This window comes from Taurulus bubalis, assembly GCF_910589615.1.
Source record: "Taurulus bubalis genome assembly, chromosome: 7".
Lineage (NCBI taxonomy): Eukaryota > Metazoa > Chordata > Actinopteri > Perciformes > Cottidae > Taurulus > Taurulus bubalis.
The window spans coordinates 29435779-29451568 of record NC_136595.1 but is presented as its reverse complement, the minus strand read 5'-3'; the positions used below and the strand labels follow the sequence as shown (position 1 = coordinate 29451568).

At 44.5% G+C, this 15790-nt stretch overlaps 1 protein-coding gene across 1 annotated transcript; it reads right to left on the bottom strand.

Annotated features, from left to right (window-relative positions):
* Nucleotides 1–1917: 1917 nt before the first annotated feature.
* Nucleotides 1918–11183, bottom strand: plppr3b (phospholipid phosphatase related 3b; the record flags this gene model as incomplete). The annotated part of the gene is made up of 7 exons (XM_079221300.1): nucleotides 1918–3270; nucleotides 7522–7695; nucleotides 9494–9551; nucleotides 9624–9819; nucleotides 10355–10481; nucleotides 10763–10948; nucleotides 11103–11183. The coding sequence occupies 7 exons, from the start codon at nucleotides 11181–11183 to the stop codon at nucleotides 1918–1920; spliced, it is 2175 nt and encodes a 724-aa protein (XP_079077426.1).
* Nucleotides 11184–15790: the final 4607 nt, after the last annotated feature.

Here is a 15790-nt window from a genome sequence, read left to right as displayed (position 1 = left end):
ACACAGACATATTAACGGTGCTGGATCATCAATATTATATATTAATATATATATATATATATATATATATATATTATATATTCTTATCAGTCTCAGAGCCTCAATGAGCTCAGTTTGTCTTTAATAAAATACTTGTTGTTCTTCTGTGTTTCATTATCAAGCACCAAGGAGCAAATCATGTATAACATAATAATATCATACTCTGTAATTACACTTTTATACACACTTTCAGAATCACACACAAAAACACTTCTTCGACCAATCGGGTCGTACACCAACAAACACACATGCCGAGAATCACTATAGCAACCAAACCATTACAATAGCAACAACAACACTCTGGTAATATACAATATACATATATATTACATAGTAATATACATATAAACATAGAACAAAAAGTTTAGAAGTTAGTGTTTGGTAGATTATTTCTCTAATGTAACAAAGCTTCTTGTCATTAAATGTTATACCGTCACAAGACTGGTGACCAGGTGGGGGAGGAGCCACAGCAGTGTTCACCAGACTGGTGACCAGGAGGGGGAGGAGCCACAACAGTGTTCACCAGACTGGTGACCATGAGGAGGAGGAGCCACAGCAGTGTTCACCAGGCTGGTGACCATGAGGGGGAGGAGCCACAGCAGTGTTCACCAGACTGGTGACCGTGAGGAGGAGGAGCCACAGCAGTGTTCACCAGGCTGGTGACCGTGAGGAGGAGGAGCCACAGCAGTGTTCACCAGGCTGGTGACCATGAGGGGGAGGAGCCACAGCAGTGTTCACCAGACTGGTGACCGTGATGAGGAGGAGCTGGTGACCATGAGGAGGAGGAGCTGGTGACAATGAGCCTAAATAAACAGGCTTTCCAACGGTATAAAAGTTATTGACAAGAAGCTTTGTTACAATAGAGAAATAATCTACCACTAATTTCTGAAATTTTTGTTGGAATTTTATTACTATGTAATATACAATTAGTGTCAGAGCGTCTCACTGCGGGGGGGCTTCAAGTATCGCAGGTCTGCAACGCACACCCCCAAAGCATTATGGGAAGAACGTCTTATTTTAAAAAAACATGATGGCGTCACCGACGCGAGCTAAACTAACAGTTTTGTATTGTATAATAGTATTATATAATAGTAATAGTATTATACCATAGTATAGTATTATATAATAGTAATACACTGTCGAGCAACCTCGAGCAGCATCACACTGAGCACAGGGGGCCCTCAGGGCTGTGTGCTCAGTCCACTGCTCTTCATCTTGCTGACTCACTGCTAAACCCCCCACAGCACCAATATTCCCACAATATTATTGACCCACAATATTGGTGGAGTGACCCACTAAAGGAAGGAGGCCAGCCTTCTGACCTCCTTCCTACAGTAAGTGTTTAAACACCTCCATCCAACAGCAACACCTCCACCCAACAGCATCACCTCCACCCAACAGCATCACCTCCACCCAACAGCATCACCTCCAACCAACAGCAACACCTCCACCCAACAGCATCACCTCCAGCCAACAGTAACACCTCCACCCAACAGCATCACCTCCACCCAACAGCAACACCTCCACCCAACAGCATCACCTCCACCCAACAGCATCCTCATTCATGTCGGTTGACTTGTTTTCTGTTTGTAAAGAGTTCTTGGATTCCGTGAAAGGCATTTAACGTTTTTCAATAATTATTCAGTGAGGGCTGACGCTGAGAAACTCTGTTTTAACACTTTAAATATATGTCTTTTATGTTGAGAAAAACTGTCCTGAAATTTGAGCCAGCGAGCATCGAACCTGACCCTCCTGGATGAAAACCTTCATCTCTTACAGCTCCAACCTTCCATCAGCTCATGAAATGCATAGCAACATGGTCCAAGCTGCTGTCCAGGGTCTGTGCTAATAAGGCTTTTGTTTTGAAAAGATAGGAGACTAGTCCTTGAACCTTCGTCCTTGCAAACTCTTATAATAGTTCTCCTGTTCAGTCTGGTTACGAATCTCTCGATCCAACAGAACTAGTGCTGTCTTGCGTCTCATGGCCATCTCCCTGCGCTGAGCGTCTGCTTGCATCGGATCATGGCCGACTGCGGAGCACGGCGAGGCGGATCGGTTGGGCCGGAAGCTGCTGCCGCGGGCGGCAGAGTCTCCTCGGGTCAGGCTATTGAGGTCGTAGGTGTCTCGAGGGTCGCCCCCATTGGATGCCCCTGTCCACTCCCACGGGGCACCGTTACCTGAAAGGGGTGGGGCTTGAAGAGGGGGTTGGGCTTGGACAACAGGATGGTGAGGAGCATGGGCATCCACAGTGATGATACCCGACCCCTCCCGCTGCTGCTCAGAGGGGGGGCGGTAATGCGGAGCGTCTGCGGTTGAGGAGGTGCCAGAACAGGTGGAGGTGGTCTCAGAGGAGGAGGACGGGAGGAGGCCCTGCTGCTTCGACATGGCAATGACCTGCATGAGTCGTGGCTGATTGGTGGCCCCACGGCCCGAGCCCTCTCCACTTGTCTTCTCTCGGATGGCGAGCCACTTGGCCCGGGTCAGGGCACTTTTTGGGGATACTGGTGGGGGTCCAGCTTCAGGAATCTGTGGTGGTCTGGGTGTTGCCACAGCCTTGGCGCCCCCTGGAGGCGGAGTGGGGCTACGACTAGAGGCTATCCTCCCAGACTGCACTGCAGCCTGGTAAATGGGGACTTGAGACCCCCCCTCGTCTGTCCCCACAGAGCCCACCTCAGATCCGTCCTCGCTGGCCTCATGGTCCGTCTCGTCCCGGACGCTCAGACCTCTCATCTCCATCGACTTTTGCTTCCACTCCGTCACCAGCTGCTGCGAACGCATGGGGTCTATGGGAACCTGCACGGCCTTCAGACGCCGCTGCACCGGCTGGACCGGCTGCACCTGCTGCACCGGTTCCTCTGGACCCAGGTTGGCCCCCAGCACCCCATCCACATTCATGCTAGCCCTCGGCAGCGTGTTACTGAAGGTCAGCATGGTCTCCTTCCCCATGGGGCTGCGAGGAGCCAGCAGCTCCACGTCCACGCTGGCCCTCTTCAAGCTACCCATGGAGGCCTTCTCCGTCTGCAGGGGCCCCAGGCCCTCCAACCGGTCCATGGGGGCCGGAGCCGCCGCTATCTCATCGTGACTCTCCGAGGCAGAGGCGGGGCCCTTGTTGTAGACGGACTCGTGTCCTCGCTCAGTCAGCGCTCGCAGAGGGTCCTCCTTCGGCAGCGGGGCAGAGGGGGTCAAAGTGGTGTCATCAGAGGACTTGAAGTTGGCCACGGCGTGAAACGCCTGAAGAAGAGAAACATCTTTAAAGGTTTGAAGACTGAACATCTGTTAATGCTGCCAGCTGAGTGATGTCACACTGATGAGAAAGAAACCTCAAAATAAACTCATCATGAACTCAAGGTTCGCTGCGTAACTTAAAATCCTTGTTATGAAATACACAGGTGTAATACATATATATATTATATTATATATATTAGTGGTTAGTGTAACCTGGTTAATATTTAAACCTGGTTAGTGTTTAAACATGGTTAGTGTTTAAACATGGTTAGTATAACCTGGTTAGTGTTTGAACCTTGTTAGTGCTTAAACATGGTTAGTATAACCTGGTTAGTGTTTAAACCTTGTTAGTGTTTAAACATGGTTAGTGTTTAAACATGGTTAGTGTAACATGGTTAGTGTTTAAACCTGGTTAGTGTTTAAACCTGGTTAGTGTTTAAACATGGTTAGTGTAACCTGGTTAATATTTAAACCTGGTTAGTGTTTAAACATGTTTAGTGTTTAAACATGGTTAGTATAACCTGGTTAGTGTTTGAACCTTGTTAGTGCTTAAACATGGTTAGTATAACCTGGTTAGTGTTTAAACCTTGTTAGTGTTTAAACATGGTTAGTGTTTAAACATGGTTAGTGTAACCTGGTTAGTGTTTAAACCTGGTTAGTGTTTAAACCTTGTTAGTGTTTAAACATGGTTAGTGTTTAAACATGGTTAGTGTAACCTGGTTAATATTTAAACCTGGTTAGTGTTTAAACATGTTTAGTGTTTAAACATGGTTAGTATAACCTGGTTAGTGTTTGAACCTTGTTAGTGCTTAAACATGGTTAGTATAACCTGGTTAGTGTTTAAACCTTGTTAGTGTTTAAACATGGTTAGTGTTTAAACATGGTTAGTGTAACCTGGTTAGTGTTTAAACCTGGTTAGTGTTTAAACCTTGTTAGTGTTTAAACATGGTTAGTATAACCTGGTAAGTGTTTAAACCTTGTTAGTGTTTAAACATGGTTAGTGTTTAAACATGGTTAGTATAACCTGGTAAGTGTTTAAACCTTATTAGTGTAACCTGGTTAGTGTTTAAACCTGGTTAGTGTTTAAACATGGTTAGTATAACCTTGTTAGTGTTTAAACATGGTTAGTGTAACCTGGTTAGTGTTTAAACCTGGTTAGTGTTAAAACCTGGTTAGTATAACCTTGTTAGTGTTTAAACATGGTTAGTGTAACCTGGTTAGTGTTTAAACCTGGTTAGTCTTTAAACCTTGTTAGTGTTTGAACATGGTTAGTATAACCTGGTTAGTGTTTAAACCTTATTAGTGTTTAAACATGGTTAGTATAACCTGGTTAGTGTTTAAACCTTGTTAGTGTTTAAACATGGTTAGTATAACCTGGTTAGTGTTTAAACCTTGTTAGTGTTTAAACATGGTTAGTGTTTAAACATGGTTAGTATAACCTGGTTAGTGTTTAAACCTTGTTAGTGTTTAAACATGGTTAGTATAACCTGGTTAGTGTTTAAACCTTGTTAGTGTAACCTGGTTAGTGTTTAAACCTGGTTAGTGTTTAAACATGGTTAGTATAACCTTGTTAGTGTTTAAACCTTGTTAGTGTAACCTGGTTGGTGTTTGGGGGTTAGGGTTAGGGTTAGGGGGTTAGGGGTTACCAGGTTTAAACACTTTAAACCTGGTTAGTGTTTAAACATGGTTAGTGTAACCTGGTTAGTGTTTAAACCTGGTTAGTGTTAAAACCTGGTTAGTATAACCTTGTTAGTGTTTAAACATGGTTAGTGTAACCTGGTTAGTGTTTAAACCTGGTTAGTCTTTAAACCTTGTTAGTGTTTGAACATGGTTAGTATAACCTGGTTAGTGTTTAAACCTTATTAGTGTTTAAACATGGTTAGTATAACCTGGTTAGTGTTTAAACCTTGTTAGTGTTTAAACATGGTTAGTGTTTAAACATGGTTAGTATAACCTGGTTAGTGTTTGAACCTTGTTAGTGCTTAAACATGGTTAGTATAACCTGGTTAGTGTTTAAACCTTGTTAGTGTTTAAACATGGTTAGTGTTTAAACATGGTTAGTGTAACATGGTTAGTGTTTAAACCTGGTTAGTGTTTAAACCTGGTTAGTGTTTAAACATGGTTAGTGTAACCTGGTTAATATTTAAACCTGGTTAGTGTTTAAACATGTTTAGTGTTTAAACATGGTTAGTATAACCTGGTTAGTGTTTGAACCTTGTTAGTGCTTAAACATGGTTAGTATAACCTGGTTAGTGTTTAAACCTTGTTAGTGTTTAAACATGGTTAGTGTTTAAACATGGTTAGTGTAACCTGGTTAGTGTTTAAACCTGGTTAGTGTTTAAACCTTGTTAGTGTTTAAACATGGTTAGTGTTTAAACATGGTTAGTGTAACCTGGTTAATATTTAAACCTGGTTAGTGTTTAAACATGTTTAGTGTTTAAACATGGTTAGTATAACCTGGTTAGTGTTTGAACCTTGTTAGTGCTTAAACATGGTTAGTATAACCTGGTTAGTGTTTAAACCTTGTTAGTGTTTAAACATGGTTAGTGTTTAAACATGGTTAGTGTAACCTGGTTAGTGTTTAAACCTGGTTAGTGTTTAAACCTTGTTAGTGTTTAAACATGGTTAGTATAACCTGGTAAGTGTTTAAACCTTGTTAGTGTTTAAACATGGTTAGTGTTTAAACATGGTTAGTATAACCTGGTAAGTGTTTAAACCTTATTAGTGTAACCTGGTTAGTGTTTAAACCTGGTTAGTGTTTAAACATGGTTAGTATAACCTTGTTAGTGTTTAAACATGGTTAGTGTAACCTGGTTAGTGTTTAAACCTGGTTAGTGTTAAAACCTGGTTAGTATAACCTTGTTAGTGTTTAAACATGGTTAGTGTAACCTGGTTAGTGTTTAAACCTGGTTAGTCTTTAAACCTTGTTAGTGTTTGAACATGGTTAGTATAACCTGGTTAGTGTTTAAACCTTATTAGTGTTTAAACATGGTTAGTATAACCTGGTTAGTGTTTAAACCTTGTTAGTGTTTAAACATGGTTAGTATAACCTGGTTAGTGTTTAAACCTTGTTAGTGTTTAAACATGGTTAGTGTTTAAACATGGTTAGTATAACCTGGTTAGTGTTTAAACCTTGTTAGTGTTTAAACATGGTTAGTATAACCTGGTTAGTGTTTAAACCTTGTTAGTGTAACCTGGTTAGTGTTTAAACCTGGTTAGTGTTTAAACATGGTTAGTATAACCTTGTTAGTGTTTAAACCTTGTTAGTGTAACCTGGTTGGTGTTTGGGGGTTAGGGTTAGGGTTAGGGGGTTAGGGGTTACCAGGTTTAAACACTTTAAACCTGGTTAGTGTTTAAACATGGTTAGTGTAACCTGGTTAGTGTTTAAACCTGGTTAGTGTTAAAACCTGGTTAGTATAACCTTGTTAGTGTTTAAACATGGTTAGTGTAACCTGGTTAGTGTTTAAACCTGGTTAGTCTTTAAACCTTGTTAGTGTTTGAACATGGTTAGTATAACCTGGTTAGTGTTTAAACCTTATTAGTGTTTAAACATGGTTAGTATAACCTGGTTAGTGTTTAAACCTTGTTAGTGTTTAAACATGGTTAGTGTTTAAACATGGTTAGTATAACCTGGTTAGTGTTTAAACCTTGTTAGTGTTTAAACATGGTTAGTATAACCTGGTTAGTGTTTAAACCTTGTTAGTGTAACCTGGTTAGTGTTTAAACCTGGTTAGTGTTTAAACATGGTTAGTATAACCTTGTTAGTGTTTAAACCTGGTTAGTGTTTAAACATTGTTAGTGTTTAAACATGATTAGTATAACCTTGTTAGTGTTTAAACATGGTTAGTGTAACCTGCTTAGTGTTTGAAGCTTGTTAGTGTTTAAACATGGTTAGTGTAACCTGGTTAGTGTTTAAACCTGGTTCGTGTTTAAACATGGTTAGTATAACCTTGTTAGTGTTTAAACCTTGTTGGTGTAACCTGGTTGGTGTTTGGGGGTTAGGGTTAGGGTTAGGGGGTTAGGGGTTACCAGGTTTAAACACTTTAAACCTGGTTAGTGTTTAAACATGGTTAGTATAACCTTGTTAGTGTTTAAACCTTGTTAGTGTAACCTGCTTGGTGTTTGGGGGTTAGGGTTAGGGTTAGGGGGTTAGGGGTTACCAGGTTTAAACACTTTAAACCTGGTTAGTGTTTAAACATGGTTAGTGTAACCTGGTTAGTGTTTAAACATGGTTAGTGTTTAAATGTGTCGTCTCACCAGGTAAGCAGCGACGAAGGCTCCGATGAGGAACCCCGCGTGCACGTCGATGGGATGGCTGCGGTGCTGTGTGACCTGAGTCAGACCCGCCAGCGCTGCCGCCATGGAGAACCCGAACACCAGAACTGGCTTCAGCAGCTTGGTGCTGTCGGAGATGGTCGAGTTGAAGTACATCTAGACAGTCAGGAGTAAGGAAGTAGGTCATGTAAAGTCATATTAATACATTTATGATATATACAGTGGCTTGCAAAAGTATTCATACCCCTTGAACATTTCCACATTTTGTTACATTATACGCCACAAACATAAATATATTTTATTGGAATTTTATGTGAAAGACCAACACAGTGTCACACAATTGTGAAGTACAAAGAAAATTATGTGTGAAAAATTATTCAGCCCCCTTTTCTCTGAGTGCAACCAATTGCCTTCAGCAGTTGCCTGATGACTGCTGAATGATTGAATGTTGACCGAATGACTAAATAGATTCCACCTGTGTGTCATCTAATCTCAGTACAAATACAGCTGTTCTGTGACGGCCTCAGAGGTTTGTTAAGAGAATACTGGGGAGCAAACAGGACCATGAAGTCCAAGGAACACACCAGACAGGTCAGAGATAAAGTTGTGGAGAAGTTTAAAGCAGGGTTAGGCTATAAAAAGATTTCCCAAGCTTTGAACATGTCACGGAGCACTGTTCAATCCATTATCCGGAAATGGAAAGAGTACGGCACAACTGCAAACCTACCAAGACACGGCCATCCACCTAAACTTACAGGCCGAACAAGGAGAGCACTGACAAGAGATGCAGCCAAGAGGCCCATGTGACTCTGGATGAACTGCAGAGATCCACAGCTCAGGTGGGGAATCTGTCCACAGGACAACTATTGGGTGTGCACTCCACAAATATGGCCTTTATGGAAGAGTGGCAAGAAGAAAGCCATTGTTAAAAGAAAATCATAAGAAGTCCCGTTTGCAGTTTGCCAGAAACCATGTGGGGGACACAGCAAACATGTGGAAGAAGGTGCTCTGGTCAGATGAGACCAAAATTGAACTTTTTGGCCTAAATGCAAAACGTTTTGTGTGGCGGAAACCTAACACTGCACATCACCCTGAACACACCATGCCCACTGTCAGACATGGTGGTGGCAGCATAATGCTCTGGGTGCTTCTCATCAGCAGGGACAGGGAAGTTGGTCAGAGTTGATGGGACGATGGATGGAGCCAAATACAGGGCAATCTTGGAAGAAAACCTGTTGGAGTCTGCAAAAGACTTGAGACTGGGGCGGAGGTTCACCTTCCAGCAGGACAACGACCCTAAACATGAAGCCAGGGCTACACTGGAATGGTTTAAAACAAAACATATTCATGTGTTAGAACGGCCCCAGTCAAAGTTCAGACCTAAATCCCATCGAGAATCTGTGGCAAGATCTGAAAACCGCCGTTTACAAACGCTCTCCATCTAGTCTGACTGACCTTGAGCTGTTTAGCAAAGAAGAATGGGCAAAAATCTCCGTCTCTAGATGTGCAAAGCTGATAGAGACAAACCCCAAAATACTTGCAGCTGTAATTGCAGCAAAAGGCGGTTCCACAAAGTATTGACTCAGGGGGGCTGAATCATTTTGCACACTGCACTTTTCAGTTTTTTATTTGTGAATTTAAAAAAAAAACATGTATAATTTTCTTTGTACTTCACAATTGTGTGACACTTTGTGTTGGTCTTTCACATAAAATTCCAATAAAATATACTTATGTTTGTGGCGTGTAATGTGACAAAATGTGGAAACGTTCAAGGGGTATGAATACTTTTGCAAGCCATATATATATATATATATATATATATATATATATATATATATATATATATATATATATATATATCTTCTCTGTCTTAATCCCCCATCTCTTGACTCGAACTGAGGGCATCGTTGTAAATAAAGTTTTGTTGGTTTGAACAAAGAGGAGTCGCACTCACAGAAACATAAACAGCAGCGAAGGCAGACAGAGTTGCATGCTGGGAAGGGAACGTTTTCCTGTGAGGACAGAAGAAAGAGTTGAATTAAAATCACGTTAATCACTGAACACGACCTGAACAGGTGACTTACCTGGCGGCCATGATGGCGTGCTGGTCGTGACCCGAGCAGATGTCTTTAGTGATGTAAGCGTTTCTGTCACAGGAGACGCCGGCCTGCGTGTAGTTGGGTTTACAGACGGTGAGGAAGAAGGGGGCATGGTAACCTGTCGACAGCTGGATGATGTCAGTGACCAGAGCCGTCGCACACAGACCGAACACATGCACACCTGCAGAGGCACAGACAGGTGTGAGGACTGTGATGTCAGTGTAGCTACAGGTGTAACTACAGGTTAAATACAGGTGTAGCTACAGGTTCAATACAGGTGTAGCTACAGGTGTAACTACAGGTTAAATACAGGTGTAGCTACAGGTGTAACTACAGGTTAAATACAGGTATAGCTACAGGTGTAACTACAGGTTCAATACAGGTGTAGCTACAGGTGTAACTACAGGTTCAATACAGGTGTAGCTACAGGTGTAACTACAGGTTAAATACAGGTGTAACTACAGGTTTAATACAGGTGTAACTACAGGTGCAACTACAGGTGTACCTACAGGTGCAACTACAGGTGTAACTACAGGTTCAATACAGGTGTAGCTACAGGTGTAACTACAGGTTAAATACAGGTGTAGCTACAGGTGTAACTACAGGTTCAATACAGGTGTAGCTACAGGTGTAACTACAGGTTAAATACAGGTGTAGCTACAGGTGTAACTACAGGTTAAATACAGGTGTAACTACAGGTGTAGTCAATGTCGTACCTACGAAGCGCACCGTCCTCCTCAGGAAGGAGTTGAAGTTGCAGCCTCCTGCGTTGATGCTTCCTTCAGGTCGGCGGAGCTTCAGTCTGGACTGCAGGCAGTAGATCAGACCCTCTACCAGCATGATCTGATACACAAATCAAACACACCCTCAGCACTCTCTACCAGCATGACCTGATACACGAATCAAACACACCCTCAGCACCCTCTACCAGCATGACCTAATACACGAATCAAACACACCCTCAGAATTCTCTATCAGCATGACCTGATCCACAAATCAAACACACCCTCAGGGTTTAGGTTCAGGACACTGAGACCTGAGAGCCGCCAAAACACAACAGAACCATAAAAGAGCTGATCTTGCACCTAGATAACTGTGTGTGTGTGTGTGTGTGTGTGTGTTACCGAGGCCGCCGGTCCGGCGAAGGCGAGGCTCAGCAGCATCAGCAGAGGGATCAGTTCGTCTGCTCCGTCCACGTACGGCATGCTGAGCTCTCGGTCGTGGCAGCGGAACCCAACCTGAGCCGGCTGCACCACATCGGTCAGCTCCAGGAAGTACAGAGACACCATAGAAGAGGCCACGATGGGCAACTGAAGGAGGTACAGAGACACCATAGAAGAAGCCTTTAACCCCGCCCCCCAGAACGTCCATATCCATCATTTCCTTCACTCTCAACCAGCAGTGACACATCATCGTCATCATCATCATCATCATCATCATCATCATCATCATCATCATCCTCACCTCCACAAAGTAGAAACATGGCAGCAGAGTCAAACTGTCCTTTGGAGGTTTCTTCTTCATCTTCTCAGAGTTCATCATCATCCTGTAACACACACACACACACACACACACACACACTAAATAGACATCCCTCTTCGATAAGATAATCCTTTATTAGTCCCGCGGTGGGAAAATTGCAGGATTACAGCAACAGTGCACACAAGAGACAGTAAGGAAGAATATAGTAGCAATATTAAATATACAGACGGAATAAAAAAGTATATAAAGTACTTAATATTGCACCAGATGAATGTAATTAAAGTGGCCAAAGTGATAAACATGTTCTAAGTGTTAGTGGTCTGCTGAGAGCTCAGCTTGTTGTGCAGCCTGGCAGCAGCAGGAAGGAAGGACTTTTGGTACCTCTTCCTCAGACACCACGGGCGAATCAGCCGGTGACTGAAGGAGCTGTGCAGCGCTGCCAGAGCGTCCTGCATGGGGTGGGAGGTGTTGTTCATCAGGGCCAGCTGCCATGGCCCTGCTGATGCCCCTCCTCTCTACCTCCTTCTGCTTAATGGATCATGGCTATCTGGATCATGGACCATGCCTACTACTCATTATATGAATAATTTCTGTCATATTCATGTAATGTGCTGTAACTCTGTTAGGTTGTTCATTCTGGTCACATGACATCTATTGCTTCTGTCCATCCGGGGAGAGTGATCCTCCTCTGTTGCTCTCCCTCAGGTTTCTTCCTGAGGGAAAGGATTTTTACTATCTTTATTGGGGGAGTTGTTCCTGATCCGATGTGAGATCCCGGGACAGGATGTAATGTTACAGATTGTAAAGCCCTCTGAAGCAAACTTGTATTTGTGATGTTATATAAATGGCTGTATGATGGCTATATAAAAAAACTGAATTGAATTGAATTGGTGTCTCACTGATGTCTCACTGGTGTCTCACTGGTGTCTCACTGATGTCTCACTGATGTCTCATTGGTGTCTCATTGGTGTCTCATTGGTGTCTCATTGGTGTCTCACTGATGTCTCACTGGTGTCTCACTGGTGTCTCATTGGTGTCTCACTGATGTCTCACTGGTGTCTCACTGGTGTCTCATTGGTGTTTCACTGGTGTCTCATTGGTGTCTCACTGTTGTCTCATTGGTGTCTCACTGGTGTCTCATTGGTGTCTCACTGGTGTCTCATTGGTGTCTCACTGGTGTCTCACTGATGTCTCACTGGTGTCTCACTGATGTCTCATTGGTGTCTCACTGATGTCTCACTAGTGTCTCACTGGTGTCTCATTGGTGTTTCACTGGTGTCTCATTGGTGTCTCACTGTTGTCTCACTGGTGTCTCACTGATGTCTCATTGGTGTCTCACTGATGTCTCACTGGTGTCTCACTGATGTCTCATTGGTGTCTCACTGTTGTCTCACTGATGTCTCACTGATGTCTCATTGGTGTCTCATTGGTGTCTCACTGATGTCTCACCGGTGTTTCACCGGTGTCTCACTGATGTCTCACTGGTGTCTCATTGATCCAGAGCAGGAAGAGAGGCCAGGCCTGACCATCATAAATCTCAATGTTGAAGGACTGTCTGTACGAGCGCCACCAACAGCTCTATGAATCTGACCATGGGAAAATGGACAATGGGAAACCCACCCCTAAACAGCCAGGACCAAAAGCAGACCGAGTGAAGCACTCCCAAACCGTGGGACTGACCGAGCCATTCTCTCCTGAAGTGCTCAATATCAGCATCAACAACCTTAAAACCGACAAAGCTATTGGACTGGATCACATCTTCATTGAAGAGATCCAGCAGTCTGGACCTCTGGTGAGGAAGTGGATCCTCAGCTGATGAATGAGTGCATGCTAACAAAAAACATCCCAAAGATCTGGAGGAAAACCAGGATTATTGCCCTTCATCCGGAAGAGACCAGCATGCAAAGAGCTTCCGCCCAATGTCTCTGCTATGCCGCCTCTACGGCTGTTTGAGCGGGGCATAGCCCTGTTGCTGAACCTACATCATACCTCTACAGCTGTTTGAGGAGGCCATTGCCCTGTTGCTGAACCTACATCATACCTCTACAGCTGTTTGAGGAGGCCATTGACCTGTTGCTGAACCTACACCATACCTCTACAGCTGTTTGAGAGGGGCATTGCCCTGTTGCTGAACCTACACCATACCTCTACAGCTGTTTGAGAGGGGCATTGCCCTGTTGCTGAACCTACACCATACCTCTACAGCTGTTTGAGGAGGCCATTGCCCTGTTGCTGAACCTACACCATACCTCTACAGCTGTTTGAGAGGGGCATTGCCCTGTTGCTAAACCTGCCACCTCTACAAATCCACAACAAGCAAACTTCTGGACCTCATTCAACACATTGAGGACGAATTCCAAAACGGGCCGGTATACGACCCTGTGAACCATCACCTCCTCCTAAAAAAGATCTTGGAAGTTGACCAAAGACCTGAAGGCCTTCACAGACCTCATTGGAGCCCCGCTGAAAGTCAGGCACCTCTTTGTTGTCCTGAATAATAAGCAGACGGAATTGCCGACCTCAAGTTGCTGGTCCCACTACTTAACATAACATCTACACCACGATCAGTCGACGGACCACAACACTGAGCGGTTGATCTCTGCAGACGATCTCTGTGGAACATCTCAAGAGAACCCGTTGGAAGCAGTAGAACCAAACCTCACCAACCTGAGAGGAGCTACTCCTCTATTACCAGCACAACCAGCTACAGGCAACCCTGCAAAGAGTCGGCTCCTTGCACCTCAGGAACCGTGAAGCCATCCGACCACTGAACACCAGATGGTCTGGAGCACCACTCCGCACCGTACCCACCCTGAAGAGCTCACTGAGATCTACTGGTCTGGTCCTGTTCGGGAGAGGTCCTGAACCCCAGCAACACAAGCAACCTCCACCTCCTCGCGGACGTTGCCCGTAGGTGATATTAGAGAAAACTTTGTGGAGTATCTTCATCCTCTTCCTCATCTTCATGTTGACACATTTATAATAATAACCCAATGAATCAAACCATCTTCATCATCTTCTTCATCAGTTGCAGTCACGTGACACACCTGACCAGCTGCCAGTTAACATCCCATCAATCAGTACAGACAGACAGGCAGACAGGCAGAGAGACAACAGACAGACAGACAGGCAGAGAGACAACAGACAGACAGACAGACAGACAGACAGACAGGCAGAGAGAGAGAGAGAGAGAGAGAGAGAGAGACAGACAGACAGGCAGAGAGACAGAGAGAGACAGAGAGACAACAGACAGACAGGTGGACAGACAGGCAGAGAGAGAGAGAGAGAGACAGACAGACAGACAGACAGAGAGAGAGAGAGAGAGAGAGAGAGAGAGAGAGAGAGAGAGAGAGAGAGAGAGACAGACAGACAGGCAGAGAGACAGAGAGAGAGACAGAGAGACAACAGACAGACAGGTGGACAGACAGGCAGAGAGAGAGAGAGAGAGACAGACAGACAGACAGACAGAGAGAGAGAGAGAGAGAGAGAGAGAGAGAGAGACAGACAGACAGGCAGAGAGACAGAGAGAGACAGAGAGACAACAGACAGACAGGTGGACAGACAGGCAGAGAGAGAGAGAGAGAGAGAGACAACAGACAGACAGGTGGACAGACAGAGAGCGAGACAGAGAGACAACAGACAGACAGGTGGTCAGACAGAGACAACAGACAGACAACAGTCAGACAACAGACAGGTAAACGGCCCTGCAGTCAGAGACGTTTTATTGTCTAACGCTCGATGCAGCTTCAGTTAATCTGCTGCTCCGCAGAACACACACACACACACACACACACACACACACGCACGCACGCACGCAAGAACACACACACACACACGAACATGCACAAACACACGCACACGCGTCCACACGCACGCGCTCAGCAGAGCGTAGAAACGGTCTCACCTCACACCATCGATCCGCGGTGGTTCCTCTCGCGTTCCTCCTTCGGCGGCAGAACCGACAGAACCGACCAGCTAACGAGCCGTGACACCGGACACACCTGGTGGTCTGCTTAAGTTCCGGTTCTGGTTCTGATAGTCCCGATTTAGACCCCCGTTCTCCCCGAAACACCGCGGATCCGCTGCGACCGCTTTCTGTTTGCTGCGATCCGCTGCTCTGTGTGTGTGTGTGTGTGTGTGTGTGTGTGTGTGTGTGTGTGTGTGTGTGTGTGTGTGTGCGTGTGCGTGTAGAGAGAGTGTGTGTGCGTGTAGAGTGTGTGTGTGTGTGTGGAGAGTGTGTGCGTGAGTCGATGTGTGTGTATAGAGTGTGTGTGTCTGTGTGTATAGCGAGTGTGTGTGTGTAGAGAGTGTGTGTGTCTATGTGTGTGTAGAGTGTGTATAGAGTGTGTGCGTGTGTCTATGTGTGTGTATAGAGAGTGAGTGCGTGTCTGTGTGTGTAGAGAGAGTGTGTATAGAGTGTGTGTGTGTGTGTGTGTGTATGTGTGTGTATGTGTGTGTATAGTGTGTGTGTCTATGTGTGTGTATAGAGAGTGTGTGTGTGTATAGAGTGTGTGTAGAGAGTGTGTGTGTGTTTGTCTATGTGTGTTTAGAGAGAGTGTGTGTGTGTTGTTTGTGTGTGTGTGTGCGTGTGTGTATATAGTGTGTGCGTGTAGAGTGTGTGTGTGTGTGTGTGTAGCAGGTGATCAGTGCAGGTTCTTTTTTTCTTTTGG